The sequence below is a fragment of the Anopheles stephensi genome, chromosome X (genome assembly GCF_013141755.1).
Source record: "Anopheles stephensi strain Indian chromosome X, UCI_ANSTEP_V1.0, whole genome shotgun sequence".
Taxonomy (NCBI): Eukaryota; Metazoa; Arthropoda; class Insecta; order Diptera; family Culicidae; genus Anopheles; species Anopheles stephensi.
The window spans coordinates 9031188-9047122 of NC_050201.1; the positions used below are offsets into that span (position 1 = coordinate 9031188).

General features: G+C 47.6%; 1 protein-coding gene across 5 annotated transcripts in view; it reads left to right on the top strand.

Annotated features, from left to right (window-relative positions):
* Positions 1-15022, top strand: part of LOC118510205 (teneurin-a) — a 34249-nt gene extending 19227 nt beyond the window's left edge. For all 5 annotated transcript variants that reach the window (XM_036051786.1, XM_036052045.1, XM_036052138.1 and 2 more), the window contains 8 exons: positions 3147-3266; positions 3335-3434; positions 3574-3641; positions 3717-3909; positions 3988-5375; positions 5453-5787; positions 5855-8601; positions 9858-15022. In XM_036051786.1, coding sequence (XP_035907679.1) covers positions 3147-3266; positions 3335-3434; positions 3574-3641; positions 3717-3909; positions 3988-5375; positions 5453-5787; positions 5855-8601; positions 9858-11126 — 6220 coding nt within the window. In that variant the 3' untranslated portion in view covers positions 11127-15022. The remainder of the gene's footprint in view (positions 1-3146; positions 3267-3334; positions 3435-3573; positions 3642-3716; positions 3910-3987; positions 5376-5452; positions 5788-5854; positions 8602-9857) is intronic.
* The last annotated feature ends 913 nt before the right edge of the window (positions 15023-15935 follow it).

Here is a 15935-nt window from a genome sequence, read left to right on the forward strand (position 1 = left end):
AGTTAGAAAGTGATGTGTGTAACAGGCTAGGGTAGACTAAAGATGCTCACATTTGGAATTTGTTTGCTTGCAAATGAAATCAATTTTCAATCGATCAGCATTTAATGGCTAGGACCATTATTTCCCGTAATTTGATTGTTACATTATTTACATTTGAGATTTGACATGCTAGACGTTAGTGAAGCTTTTATTTGCCTTTAAACCCTGCTCAATATCCACTTTGATTGATTGTCGAGTAATATTTGCTATGTAGCTATAATTCATTAAGGCCTTAGAGACCTTACACTTTTCATTTTGATCTTATGTTTGCTTGAGCTTTGTTTTTTAACGATAATTTCTATTCTAGTCGTTGTTTTGAGTTTAGAAACAGTTGTTAGACACGTTGAAAAAATATTTAAATATATTCCATATACTTTAGCAAACGAACGAGCAATGTGAAGGGAGAACACTGTAACATACGCTACGCTAGATTGTTGTGACGTTTTGTGACGTTTCGTTTTTACCACTGTACACAACACCACTGCCACGTGTGTAACACGAACTGCGAGTTTGTGTGCGTGTGTATGTGTTTGAAAAAAAGTAATAATCAAACAAAGCAACGTAAAATGGGAATTGCGCGTTTTCGAAACATACCGAGGCCCTTTAGGCATCACACATTGTAGTGTAGGTTGCGCATACGATGGGTACATGCTGGTTGGGTGTACCAGACCCAATCCAAACAAAAACCCAAAAAAACCGAGGCTAAATGTACAATCTTTCGAAGGGTCCGTCATGCCGTATAACCGCCACGCGCGCAGCTACTTTTCAAGTATTCTAAATTCTGAGTTTTAATGTGCATTTCAAACCCGTATCTAGACGTATAGCTATCGTAGAGAAGCAAATGTTGCGCTCGAAAACTATTGCAAACAGAGCAGATTATTAAAAAAAAAAAAAACTATGATTTGATCATCACCGTACCAGGGGAATGGAAGGTTTTAGTAATTGTAATTTGCAACGTAACAACATTTGGCGTAGTGCACTGGTGCTTTTAATGGTGGTTTAGCGCTCCCGGTTTGGGACGGCCCGGGTGGCAAAGGCAGTAACGGCGCGCTACCGTTCCTTTCGAGCACGGTAGGGGGGGACCCTGGTATCGAATCCCCAACCGCGCGAGGATCTGCGAGTGTGTCCCAGAGATAGCCCATAGGAATTTGGAATTGGAGAGAGACGTATGAAGTTCAGTAACTCTCAAAGTCTCTCTATAAACTAACTAGCCAAAAACTAATCAACGAAATAAAATATCTGAGTCCTGCAACATTCAAACGGCAGGACCGAGGATCAACAAATCCCATCCAGATCGCCTCCCCCCGTATGGGATAAGACTTTGATTATCCCAGCTTTTACGGGTGAAGGCAAATCACAGAAGAAGGGGCCAGCATATAGCCTATAGCCTACTGTGTCTACCCAGGCAGGCGTGTAGAATTCTTTCTTGGTGTTTTTGGCCTCTGCAGCACCAAGTCCTCGATACCCCCCGCTCCCCAGGGTCTAAGCAGCGTCGTCTTCCAATCCAATAATCCCACTTTTTTTCTGGTGAAGGTGCAACAACTCCTCATCTCCTCAAATTAGTTTTAAGGGGTGCCTCACCAAAGGACTCATCTGTACATGTGGATGGGCGGGGCCTTAAACACTTCAATAGTTCAAAGCAGCTCCTTTCTTGCTATTTTGTGGCCCTTATTTCGTTACTCGTCCCAGTCTTAATGGGAAAAAGGCATTCACTGTGGTATTTTGCTGGACATAAAACCGTTAAGGACACCAACACATTTTACCCACCGTTTTCGCTTTAATAACTCAAACAACAACAAAAAAGTCATTCCATTCCCTATCTGCTATTGCGCTGTAGCTTAAGCATAATATAGCTAGATCGGTAGATTTGGCCCCTAACAGTAACGCTATTCATTCTACCCTATGGCTACCAAGCTTTCCATTTTTGTACATCTTTAACATTCTCCGATATAGCTCAAAAGTACAGTTTGAAAAGTTTTGTGCGAGCTAAATTGTTCGCCCACCCACCCACCCATTGCCATCGATTTGGTGGTAAGTTGTTACGGTTGTGTTACAATTACTAGAATCTTCCTGTTTTATGTTTTTGGTTTGTTGGGTTCCGTTCTGTTCGATGCCCAAAAAAAAAGCTGAAAGGTACACGCTTACATATTTCTATATAAATATATAAAACATATTTCCTAACAGTACACTTTTGATTAATATTTTAGCTACTGTATCTCCAATTCATATATATACCATATATATATATATAAATACTTTAGCAAAACTGTTATGTTTCTGTTGTTCCTATTCTTAAGTGTCATTCATCACTGTTTGCGAGAATGTTCAAAATTATGTTTTTATTTTTTTATTATCTACGGTCTTTTAGCTACTAATTCTCTAACTCTTGTGACTATATTTAATAGTTTTTTTTTTTAACACATACTCTCCCGCCCCAGGTTTATTGGGTTTTTTCTTTTGTCGGTGACTTACTAGGTTCGCGTTTGCGCTCGCTATACTTTGTCTTGCGTTACCGAAAGGATACCATGTTTATTTTGTTTGGTTATATTTCTTTTTTTTGGGTTTTTTTTTTATACTATACTAAAACTCAACTTCCATCGACCTTCTATCGAGCAATTTTCACGAAAGGCAGAGTCTGTTGCGTTATGTTTTGTTTATGTTTTCTTATAAGTTTAACCGTTTCTTTCTTTAAAATACTCTCTTTCTATCATTCAAAAATTCTATTGCGAGTTGGCAGTTATTATTATTGTATCCTACAAAAAAAAAATTACCAAAATATCGTTCATCTCTTTATCTCTCTCTCTCTCTCTCAACGTGTTATGTTTTTACACTCATTCCGTAACCTAGTTTTTTAAGTTCGTTACCGTACGGTTAAGTTCATTTCTTCATACCTTTAATGGATGTTTCATTTCCGTTTCCTACATCCGTTTGTGTACCATTGTTTGCTTCTAAACCATATCCAACGTATTACTGACTCGGGACCCGTTCTTCTTCGTTCCTTCCCTCTACGCGCCTGGTTGGCTGATTTATTGTTGTGGAACCAATCACAAAAAATAAAATAAAATCGAAACCATGAAAAAAAAACACATATCCCTACAACTCTCCAGCCGGGTGTCGGTCATGCGCGGACAGGTAGTTACACCGCAGGGTCTCGGCATCATTGGCATACGCGTATCGGTTGACCGCGATTCACGGTTCGGATTTACACTCACGCGCCAGGGTGGTTGGTAAGTGGAGGCTTTGAGTACTCATCTGCACCAATCGATATGACCTTCCTTCTTTACGTCCGTTACAGGTTTGATGTACTCGTTAATGGAGGTGGAGCCGTCACGCTACAGTTCCAGCGATCACCGTTCCGACCGCTCACACGGACAGTATTTGTTCCTTGGAACCAAGTAAGCTAGAACATATATATATATGAGAGGGTGTGATAGTACACTTCGAGCAGGAAGCGTTACGCAGCAGGAATGAGTTTGAGTTAAACCAACACCTCATACAATATGGCTGATGTGTGTGATTTTCTTCTTCTTCTAGATTGTTGTGCTTCCACCGGTCCAGATGCAGATTAACGATAATGATGATCACGACGATATTTCTTTCATGTACGTAACCAACCTTCACCAACCAATGCTAAGCACTGCCCGGGTCTGACTGATCAAACGGTTTCTCGCTTTCAGCTCTGTACCGTCGAATCTTGCCTACAGCTTCCTGAGCACATCACACTACCGGTTCATGGAAGATAACCCGTCGCCGATAGCGATCTGTCTCGAGCATGATCACGAACTGTTGAGCCCCCATCTTACCAGCACCTGGATGCCGAATGGGATCGGTTCAGTTCCGGGGAAAAATTTCATCTTCGCCGAAACACAGGTACGTTTGAAACGTGCCAAACAAAAAAAGAAAAAGAGAGGCTCGCACTAACTGGTCCCCGCACATACATCCCGCTAGGTTGTACAAGAATCGCTCAAGATTCCTGGTTCGGAAATTCATCTGCTCTACAAATCATCCCAAGCGTCCGGCTACCGTTCGATCGTGCGCATGCAGCTGACGCACGATCGCATCCCGGACACGCTGACGCACGTGCACGTCGGCGTGCAGATCGAAGGTTCGCTGCACGTCAAAACGTACGAAGCCGATCCGAACCTGCGGCACATTTTCGCCTGGAACAAGCGGAACGTGTTCAAGCAGAAGGTGTACGGTATCGCGATGGCACGCATCTCGATCGGGTACGAGCACGCCACCTGCCGCGGCATCGTGTGGGAAACGCGCACGGTCAAGCTGCAGGGCTTCGACGTGGACATTTCCGACATTGGCGGCTGGGGTTTGGACATACACCATCACTACAACTTCCACGAAGGCATCCTGCAGAAGGGTGACGGTGCGACGATACATCTGAAAGAGTTTCCGCGCATCGTGCGCGGTGTGCTGGGCGATGGCCAGCAGCGCAAGCTGATGTGTCGCGACCATTGCAATGGGTTGTCGAAGAGTGGGCAGCTGCTGACGCCGGTGGCGCTGGCGTCCGGTCCGGACGGTAGCTTGTTCGTGGGCGACTTTAACCTCATCCGTCGCATCACTACCAACGGTAGCATCTTCACCATCCTGCAGCTAGACACGACGCGCGTGTCCTACCAGTACTATCTCTCCGTATCGCCGGCCGACGGGCAGCTCTACATTTCCGACTCGGAAAAGCACAAAATTCTTAAAATCGTGTCGCTCGAGAACGTGGAAGATCCGTCGTCGAACTACGACGTGATCGTGGGCAGCGGGCAGCGCTGTATACCGGGCGACGAGCAGAACTGTGGTGACGGTGGGCCCGCCATCGAGGCACGGCTGTCCCATCCGAAGGGTCTCGCCATTGCAGCCGACCGTACGATGTACATTGCGGACGGTACGAACATTCGGGCGGTTGATCCGAAGGGCACGATCCACACGCTGATCGGGCACCACGGGCATCAGAATCGGTGGAGCCCGGTACCGTGTCGGGGTGCGGCCCGAGCGATGCAGGTGCAGCTACAGTGGCCGACGGCACTGGCACTGAACCCGCTCGATGGATCGCTGTACTTCGTCGACGATCGGTTGGTGCTGAAGCTGACGTCCGACATGAAGGTGAAGGTGATCGCTGGCATACCGCTGCACTGCAACGAGGACCATATGGCAGGGCTGAACCGGACCACACCGGTCGAGGAACCGCTCGGCACGGTGCTGGCAATGGCGTTCGGACCGAACGGTGATCTGTACGTGGCCGATACGAACTCGAAGCGCATCAACACGATCAAGGTGATTGAATCTTCCACCGGGTTCATGAAACAGTTTGCGGGGAAAATCGATTCCGGAAGGTAAGGAACTGCAGACGGATGATGGAATCTTGGCTGCGTTACTGATCTATGCATTTTCTTTGATTCCATTCCAACAGCCAAGAGTGTGATTGTCAGGGTAAAACGTTAAACTACTCACGACGTAAGCCTGCCAATGGCACAGCCGGAAGCTTGGCCGGTAATCCATCCGGTGTCGAGCGTGGGGCCGGTGTACCGGACAACGGCAGCCCGTTCTGCGTCTGTCCGCATGCAAACGATACCAGCAACGGACGAAAGGAGTATCCGGATGCATCGGCGTCGTTCGGTGGGGTGCCCGGTAGTGGTAATGGTGGTGGTGCTACGGGTGAAACCATCCTGTCCTCGAACATACGCTTCCAGTCGATATCGGCGATTGCGGTCGCACAGGATGGTGTGATCAATGTGGCTGATCAAGGTAAGCTTGAGTGGGGGATTTTCTTCGATACGTTGATCATCTGCTTTCCTTTTCCCCTCTTTTAAAGGTTCATTGCGAATCTTTGCGCTGGAGCATTATCTGCCGCAGCACGACAGTAACGGCGAGTTCCAGATACCGTACACACCGTTGAACGAGCTGTACGTGTTCAACCGGTACGGGCAGCATATCGCTACGCGGGATCTGTCCACCGGCAAATCGCGCTACTCGTTCCTCTACTCGAAAAACACCAGCTTTGGCAAACTTTCGACGGTAACGGACAGCTCCGGTAACAAGATACAATTTCTGCGCGATTACAGCAACGTGGTCAGCTCGATCGAGAACGGGCAGGATTACAAGACGGAGCTGAAAATTTCACCGAGCGGTTTGCTGACGAAGGTAAGCGCCCGTTCCGGTGCCGGCCGGAAGGTGGAGGTTTTGCTCGATTACGAATCGAACAGTGGGCTGCTAATAAGTCGCACCGAGGGACAGGAAAGCTTCATCTACCAGTACGATGATTTTGGCCGGTGCGTGAAGGTGATTGCGCCGAGCGGTGAGATAGTGCACGTGCACACGCTGTTTGACGACCGGTCGACCAAGCCGAAGCAGGAAGATTTGCTCGTGTCGGTGCAGAGCAGCATCCGGTCGGCGTTCGGTGCGCGCGGTGCATCGAAACCGATCGAGTACTCCATCACCGGTGGCATACAGACGGTGTCGATAGCGCGCGGCGGTAAGGAAACGGTTGGCCGGATCGGATCGATCAATCAGACGGTGTCGCTGTCGCTGCCGGCCGGCATCCGGTTGGAAGCGTCAGCCGTCGCCACACACCCGTGGCTGGAGAAGTTCCTGCCCACCGAGGCAGAAATGCTACCGATGTGGTCGCACCAGTCGCTGCACGTTGGTGACCGCGCTGCGAACGATCTGTACTCCAGCTACGCCTTGTCGTCCGTGGGATGTAACGGGGGAAATACCGAGCCGCCGCCCCATCACGGTCGCGCTGCATCGTCCACCATGAACGGTGGGGTGAAGGGTGAGAAAATGCTGTGCCGCGACATCTTTGTGAACGATGGGAAGAAGCTACGCGTCGAGTACGATCCGATTGCGCAGCGTGAAATTCTTCGCGACCGGGACAATGAGGTGATACTGGTCGTTTCGTACGACCAATCCGGACTGCCGACGATGTTCTCCCCGGGAATGGGCGACGTGTACGATCCACTGAACATTACGTACGATCGGTTCAATCGCATCGAGGGCTGGCAGTGGGGTCCGTCGGAGCTGAAGTACAACTACGATCGGCAGGGACGGCTGGCGGAGGTTAGCAGCCTGCAGGATGGCATCGTATCGTACAGCTACAACGAAGGCAACCTGCTCGAGATGATTTCGCTCGGCAGCCAGCGCAAGTACAAGCTGGTGTACGATCGGAACGGTGGCCTGCGGGAGATAGTGTTGCCGAGCGGTACCAAGCACACGTTCAGCCTGCAACCCTCGATCGGCTTCCTGCGCTTCACGTACAATCCGCCCGGCAGCTCGCGCTCCTATCTTCAGCACTACTCGCACAGCGGCGCCCTGCTGCAGACCGTGTACCCGGGCGACGGTGCACGCATCGTGTACCGGTACGATGACGAGGATCGCATCTCGGAGATTGTGCACGGTGATGGGCGGGATGAGTTCCTGTACCAAACCGGCACACCGTCCTGCGAGCTACCGATGGCGATCATTCACACCGAGCGCGATCTCGAATTTCGCTGGGACTTTGACTGTGTCGGCGAGCTGCTGCTCGAGGAGCGCATCGACTTTTCCGCCCGGTCCGGTTTGTCGAACGTAAAGTTCAACTACGAGTACGACGACCATTTCCGGCTGTCGTCGATCGGTGGGCGAATCGGGGGCCAAAATCTTCCGCAGCAAGCGTTCGGGTACGATGAGCGTACCGGTCGGCTGGCGACGATTGGACAGTTCGAGGTGACGCGGGGCGATCGGCAGGTCAACGCAACGACCGTAAGCGATCGTACCGGCACGTTCATGCGGACGGTGAATGGGCGTTTTCTGCTGATGCAGCTCACGCTCACCATCCACCGGATGGAGGTGTTCCGGATGGAGTTTGCGCACGATCTGCACGGTCGGATCGTGCAGACGCGCACCTACACCCGCAACGTCGGCGTCAACACGTACACGAACGTGAAAAACTTCACGTGGGACTGTGACGGGCAGCTGGTGGGCGTGGAAGCCCAGGAACCGTGGGGCTTCCGGTACGACGATAACGGTAACATGCTTTCGCTCACGTACCGCGGCAACACGATCCCGATGGAGTACAACGCGCAGGACCGGATTGTGAAGTTTGGCGAGGGACAGTACAAGTACGAACCGCGCGGGCTGGTCGCGCAGAATGCGCGCGAGGAACGGTTCCACTACAACGCGAAGGGGCTGCTGATACGGGCGACCAAGCGGGGACGGTTCGACATACGCTACTTTTACGACCATCTGAATCGGTTGATCACGCGCAAGGATAACTTTGGCAACGTGACCCAGTTCTTCTACACCAATCAGCGGCGGCGAAGTGAGATCAGCCACATCTACTCGCCCCGGGATGGCAAGCTAATGTCGCTGACGTACGACGATCGTGGTTCGCTGATCTATGCGCAGGTGTACCGGTACCGGTACTACATCGCTACCGATCAGTGCGGTACGCCGGTGATGATCTTCAACCAGTACGGTGAAGGTATACGGGAGATAATGCGCTCACCGTACGGTCACATAGTGTACGATTCGAACCCCTATCTCTACATGCCTATAGACTTCTGTGGCGGCATACTTGATCAGGTACGTAGAACTGTACGAGCGTGGGAAATTGGGGGTAAAATCCCTATTAAGATTAAGTTAATGATTTGAATCTTGAATCGGAATTTGAATCCGAATCCGCCATCGTCCGTGTTGAGCGGTAGGACTTCGCTTGAACTCCCGAGGTTGTGGAGCTAGAAGCAAGAAGTCTTGGGGAGGTTAATAATGGTTTTGGAAGCACCGTTTTTGTTAGTTCGATAACGAACCGTTGTTGAACCGACCACGCGAAGGAATGGTCGATTCGGAGATCTCCGCGCAGATTCCTGGCCTTGTCAGAGTTGCTTGAATCAGGCGGCTAACCTTTTTTCCTGGATAACCAGGAGAAGTATCTAACCGTGGTTCTTGCTTGGCTTGATTTCGCCTAATTCTTCCGACGGAGTGGGGAGGCACCAAAGTGCGTAACCAATTTCCGGAGGGAAGGCAAAGGTGAAACTTTCCCGATTCTGTATGGATACCCAAACAATGAAACACAAGCTTCTTCGTTGAGGTTTGGATTACAAGTCGATTTTATTCTCAAAAAATCCTGTCTTAATACTAAAATTCTGTGGGAAAAAGAACATGAAACAGCATTACATCGATCTCCCTTATCCTAACTCGGTATTCTGATGCGTTTGACCCCTGCCAGGCGTCGGCTAGTGTAGAAGGTCTGTAATGTTAGAATATCTGGCAATTGTTACCCTATCGTTTTATGACCACGGGTAATGCATCGTGCATCTGTGGTTCAAATGCGTATGCCTATTTTCCTATTGCCTATTGCCTGCGCGTCGTTTATTCTATTCGTCAAATTGGTCTTTCCTTCACTGCCCTACGACCGTGCCTTGATCTTTACGTTGGTCGTTTTTTTCTTAATCGCGCAATGACAATGTATGCCTTGTTCTAGTGTTTACCTCTTGCAGCCCATGCTCTTCACTTTCATTTTTATTACACGGCTTGAGTCTATGATTTCCATATGCCTGGATATTGTCCCCTTTTTTAGATATTTTATGACATACCCTGACATGTTACCATAATTTCGTCTTTCTCGCGGTATGAGGCCTCTCTGTGACTTAAGGTTGTTTTCCTAAGACAATATTTGCCGATGAGAATTTATCCTAAACAAAGATATTTAGTTATTTAAAGTTTCTCATCTAACTCTTGCATGCCTGTCAGTTTAGATCAATTTTATTTTGTCGCGTTCGCAACAGTTTTCCAGCAAGATAATAACACCACAGCATTATCCGCTTTTCCCCATCACGCAGGTTACCTCGCTCGTGCACATGCCGGATGGGAAGGTGTACGATCCGCTGATAGGGCAGTGGATGACCCCGAACTGGGAGCACGTCGATCAGCGCATTAAGAAACCGACCAAACTGCACCTGTACCGCTACAACGGCAACGATCCGATCAATCCGCCCCGTCAGCTGCAGGACCACCCGCAGGACCATCTCGACTGGCTGCAGCTGATGGGGTACGACATCGACAACATGATCCCGCAAGCATCGATCGCCAGCCGCTTCTACCAGCAGCGCAGCTGGTTGGAAGGTGCGCTCGCCTCACCGAACGTGCTGCGCCGCCAGTACGAGGAACGGGGCGGTACGGGTGGCATCAACATCGGGTCCGGCTTTATGGCGCACCTGATGGAGCGTTCGATCCGCTCGCGCCAGGATCTGTTACAGCTGCCGGACAGCTTCTTCGGTTCGAGCCTTAAATCCGACCCGCTCGCGATTGGCCCGTTCCGGCTCGGTTCCGGTTCGGATCCACCGTTCGGGCACGGTATCATTGTGTCGCGGGTCGTCGTTGACGAGCCGGAAGGTGGGTACGCAATCGTTTCGAGCGTACCGGCTGCCAACCCAATCTATCGCGATGTGTACACGTCGGTGTTTAACCGCACCCGGCTGCTGCCGTTCACGTTCGTCGTGCACAACTCGCTCCAGGATGCGTTCTTCTTCGTGAAGGAGGACTCGTGGCGTGCGGCCGAAGATCGGCAACAGCTGAAGCGGTTGCAGGGTCAGGTAAACACCACGTTCCACGATGCCGTCTCGTCCGGCGTGGGACCGAACGGGGGTGGGGGCGGTGGTGCCGGTTCCGGACTGGCCGGTGTGTCGAAAGCGTCCGCCCACCACCAGGATGTGAAGATTCACACGACGAACGCGATCATCAACCTGAAGTACGGTACAACGTCGGCCAAGGAGCGGCAGCGTTTGATGCACCACGCCAAGCTGCAAGCCGTCCGGAAGGCATGGCATCGGGAGAAGGAGCTGCTGCGCAGCGGGCTCATCTCGAGCTACGAGTGGAACGCACAGGAGATGGAAGAAATCATCAAGAATGGGTATGCAAACCTTTACGAAGGCGAGTACGTGCACGACATTGACCGCTATCCGGAGCTGCTGGAAGATCCGTTCAATGTGCGCTTCACCAAGAAAAAGGTGAACCAATCGCGCAAACGCAAACGAAGAGATACGGCCGATGTGGCGGACAGTGGTAGCAGCAGCAGCAGCACCAGTACCAGAGTCAACGGCGAAGTCTAGTGGCGCATAAGGCTGGCAGTGTTGAGTATTAAGTTATGGGAGCAGTAGCAGCGCGCACGCTCGAGGAATAACTCTCTGCGGAGAACTCCGTCCGATTTTAAGTTGCGTGGTGTGCAGATCCGCTGCAACCCACGCCACGCGTCACCAAATGAATGTTGCCACCCGAGGTTTTTTTGTTTTTTTTTGTTTACGTTATATCGGTTAGTCATATCGGTGATGAATCGTTTTCATTTTTACACACCCGATCGTCCAATGCCGCCCTATCGAACCCTGCAACAAAACCCGAAAACCTCATTCGACAACGCTATGGTGCTTTGGTAGCCGCCGTTCGGAACAATTTAATTGCTACTCCAGCGATACAAACAGACACACACACATACAAACGCAACGGAATATGTGTTAAAGGAAACGATTACTATATTTACACAAAAGAGGGTTTTTTTTTAAATAATTTTAATTAACGTTGCGCTTTCTCATATCCATTGCAGGAACAACAAACAAAAAAACTAACTCAAAAAATTTATAAATTAGTTTTATACTTAGTTTTATAATCCGCATGGAGAACTTTATTCCGATTTTTTTTACTCACGATTTTTTGTTTTGGCTTCCCGGGATTCGCGATACTCAGTTAAGCAATATGTTTTGTCTAATGTGATTTCCCTCCTTTTTTTCTCGTTTTTCTTCTGCTGCTGATAAAAGCAAAACGGTATCATATACTAAATAGAGCCCCTATCGACTTGCATCAAGTCCCGAAATGTGAGATGCTCGCACTCCACTCTCATGTGTTCTTCGTTCAGTTTGATACTTTTTTTTTTAAATTAGTATACATGTATTTATAACACTAGTTCCCTCCCCCCACATCAGCAAACTGTTGCTGCATACACGCCGCACCTCATAGTCGTATCGAATCTCATAATTTTAATCGTTTTTTTTTTATTCTTCCCCGACTGCTGTACCAATTAAGCAAATTTTGCTAGAAGGTTTTAGCCATACGTGTTTGGTTACGATTGCGCCATTGTCCATTTTCTTTTTAAGGCTTTGTTCGCAAGACTAAAGAGAGCGCGCACACACATACACCCCACCCTTGCGATGCGTGAGGATCGGCAAATGCAAACCGGACGAGCAAAGCCCAATAATTAAAACACTCATTAGAATATGTACACGGACAGGAGCGATTCCAAGCGCGCAAACCCTGCAAAAACAGTGCGCAAACCGCCAAACTATAACGCACCGTACTGAATGAATGTATTGGCGAAGGGGGAGATATATATGTGTGTGTGTGTGTGGTGTATGTATTGGACTGTGTAAGTGTAAGCGAGCCAAAAATCCGTGGCACAGCACGGAGGGAGCACGGAGTAACATGTGTTGATGTGTAAAAAAAAGAAAATGGAGAAAATTGCTCGAGTAAGAAAAAAAAGGGAGTAAAGAACTGTTGTTAACACAAGTACGCACAAGTACGCAGAAAAGGGGGGGGCGAGAGCAAAGCGAGTGTAGAATTTAAATACAACTAGCAGAGTTTGAGAAAAGGCGGAGCAAAACAGAAACAAATATTAAGAAGCAGACACAAGCGAAGGCAGACTAGCGGTGGGCAGATGGTATTAGGAAAATAGGATGTTTATACCTATTCACAATGTAAAACGAATATTAAAAAAAAAATATGGTGATTCGAGCTTTTAAGACTGTCGTCGAAACATTTTAGAAAGGAAGGTGTAAGGAGAGGGTGTAAGGTGGGAAGCAAAAGGGTATATAAAATAGAAATTTGCAACAAGGAAAAACAAAAATAGGGAGAGAGAGAGAGAGATAAAACAATAAATTGTATTCCACGCTCTCTCTCACTGGCAGGAAGCAAACCCACTGGGATATGAAGCAAGATAACAAAAAACAGAGAAAAAAATGGAAGCAAGTACAGGAGAGACTCATAAAACACACAACAGAATAGCGCAAACCCGATGCGATTTATGAAAGGAAAGGAAGGAAGAATAACAAACAAAAAAGAAAAACAGAAAACAACTAGTAGACATTTGAAATTAAAAAAAAGGAGCGCAAAGCGAATGAATGGCCATTAGAAAAGGGGGGGGCAAAAGAACAAAACAAAAAACAAGAAACCTTATTTAAAACTAATGACGCACACAAACCCATGGACCGATTATACCTAGTTTTTTTTGCTTTGTTTTTGCTAATTAGACAAACTTATCTAGGAGCATGAAACATTAAACAAAAAAGCGGAGATGGGAAACAAAACATGGTCATCCATTTAACAAAGAGAGAGAGAGAGAGAGAGCAAATCGTTAGTTTCCACGTGTATGAGAAGCAAAGCCTACTACCGTAAGAATAATTGGGATCCAAAAAGAAAAACAAAATATTAGTAGTGACGATAAAAAAAACAATCCCCCCGTAATCCCCTAGGTCCTACTCCATTCATACCCCCCCCCCCCCCGCTCCGCCCCCCTCCACCACCATGTTGGTTTTGAACAACAATAAAGACAATTAGGACATATTTGGTGGGTATAATGGATGCCACCGAACAGGATGGGGTGTATGGAAAGCTAATCGTTATATCATTATTATGACTGTAAAAATAATACAAAACCCCTCCCATTCCACCCCCCCACACCTCCTTCCCCCCCCCCCCTCTTAGAATCGAAAGGATGGATAGTAGTAGTTGTGTGCGGCTCCTCCGGGGGAGGCGCAAGTGTATGCGGTGTATGGAGCAAAAAGAAAAAAAAAAACACACACACAGAAGCAAACTGAACTATTGGTCTGATAAGTTAGCGCTAGCGAGAAGAAGTGTAGCCATGCGAGACAGTGTAGAAGAACAAAAGCAACAACAAAAAAAAAACCAGCAAAAATTACATAATTGTGACTCGTACCCGTGTATGTCTGTAGTTTTCTGCCATTTTATGTATAGGTTTATCCATATCCGTTCTGGACGGGGTGCTGTTGTTTTTTTCTCTCTCTCTCTCTCTCTTCCTTCACCTTCCGATGCGCTACCGGATGCGGGTGGGTGCATTGCATTGCTGGGATTTCGGGTTTGGTGTTTGGAGCCTCCCAGCAAGATAGTGCTTTTTTGTTGCCATTTTTGTTTTTTTGTGGGGTTCATTTTAGTCACACTCACACCCACATACACCAGTCTACCCCGCCCCACTATTTATAGCATGATGTATAGTAAACAACAAAAAGTAAACACCGCAATAAGCTGCAAAAGAGCATGATTTCTTACATAGTTGTATTCAAGATCAATGGATGCCAAAACAAAAAATAAGAAAAACAAATGTTTGTTTAGAAAGAGAGAGAGGAGAGTGTGTGTGTTAGGGAGAGAGAGAGAGAAGTAACATAACTGCGACTGGGAATGTGAGTGTGTGTAGGGCAACAAAAAGCAGCAAAAACACTATTTGGTATTTGTGGAAACAGGAACATGTGGACGGGGACGAGTGGCTGTTTCCTCCCCCCCCCCCCCCCCCCCCCCACACCTATTTCCTTCGGCAGCTCGTAAAGGAGCGCCAACCTCTGGCTAAACTTTACCCCTTCCTCCCTCGTTCGCAGTTTTTTTCTTCCCACATCAAATGGCCCCTATTTATGGAATGGAAAACTCGTAACAAAAATAGTGTTGTCATAGCCATGAGGATTACCTTCACTATAACGATATGTAACCGGATGTAACACGGAGCGCATGCTCGCACACTCCCGCCCCTCTCTATTCCCAGCGTGCTTGTATATGCCATTAGAGCTATACATGCATGGATGCTGGGAATATATACATATACATATATGAGGTATATATTTAACCCGTACAAGCACACGCACACACACACACGAAGAAGAGATGGTCTTCGTTCCAGTGTGTGTGTGTGTGCGCGTGTGTTACACGCGATAAATCAGCAGTAAAAGGAGGAGGAGGAAAAAAACAAACGGGACGAATACGATAAGGCGTAAATTTTAAAATGTGTAAATAAAAGAAAATGTGACAAATTTTTGAAATTAATTAAGACTAGGCTGTAATTTAGTGACACGAAATCGAGGAAACAGGAAATAAAGGAAGAACGTAAACGGATAATGAATGTTTGTTGTGGTGTTGGAGGGTGTTCGTATTTTTTTTATTTTATTCTTCTGCTATTAAATGTTTGAATATTGGTTCATCACTTTCTGTGCTCTATCGCAAAGGTCTGGTGGTTTCGTAAACAACCAGGCACCTCCATTTGTTTTCGTGAACCACCAGGCGTCTCCATCAGACGAATGTTATCATGCTATAAAGAAAGCTATAAACGATAATGAGTGTATGTGATGACGTCAATTTGAAACATCGATTTTTTATAGCTAACTAAATTCATCCCGAAGTGTTTGACAACAGATGTAGCCAATTTTAAAACACTGGTGCTAAACGCGACGACAATTTGGAAGAACATTCAAATGGTAAACAGATATACGGTGGTCGAGACGACACACGGTGCTGGTCTGCCAAATGCGATCCAGACTGCCTCCCTCCGTACGCAGGACTTTGACTATCCAGCTAAGGGTAAAATCAAGTCACAGATGGTCAGCAATGGCAGGCCGCGAGACATCTCGAGGATGTAGTGCCAAGTAAGTAGAAGAAACAGATATTGAGTTTCTACCTGTACCTATACAATTACGTGAAATGAATATCGAGGTGATTTACGCCCTCAACGCGAACTTCTTTGGACGAGGTTTAAGCGCTGCAAGCACTCAATTGTGATACACTTCTCCTTAATAAGTTACGCCTACTTCGATCCAAAACCACTCGTAGAATGAAGGTTATCTTCCTTGCAGGTTTTTTTGTTGTATTTAATCCGG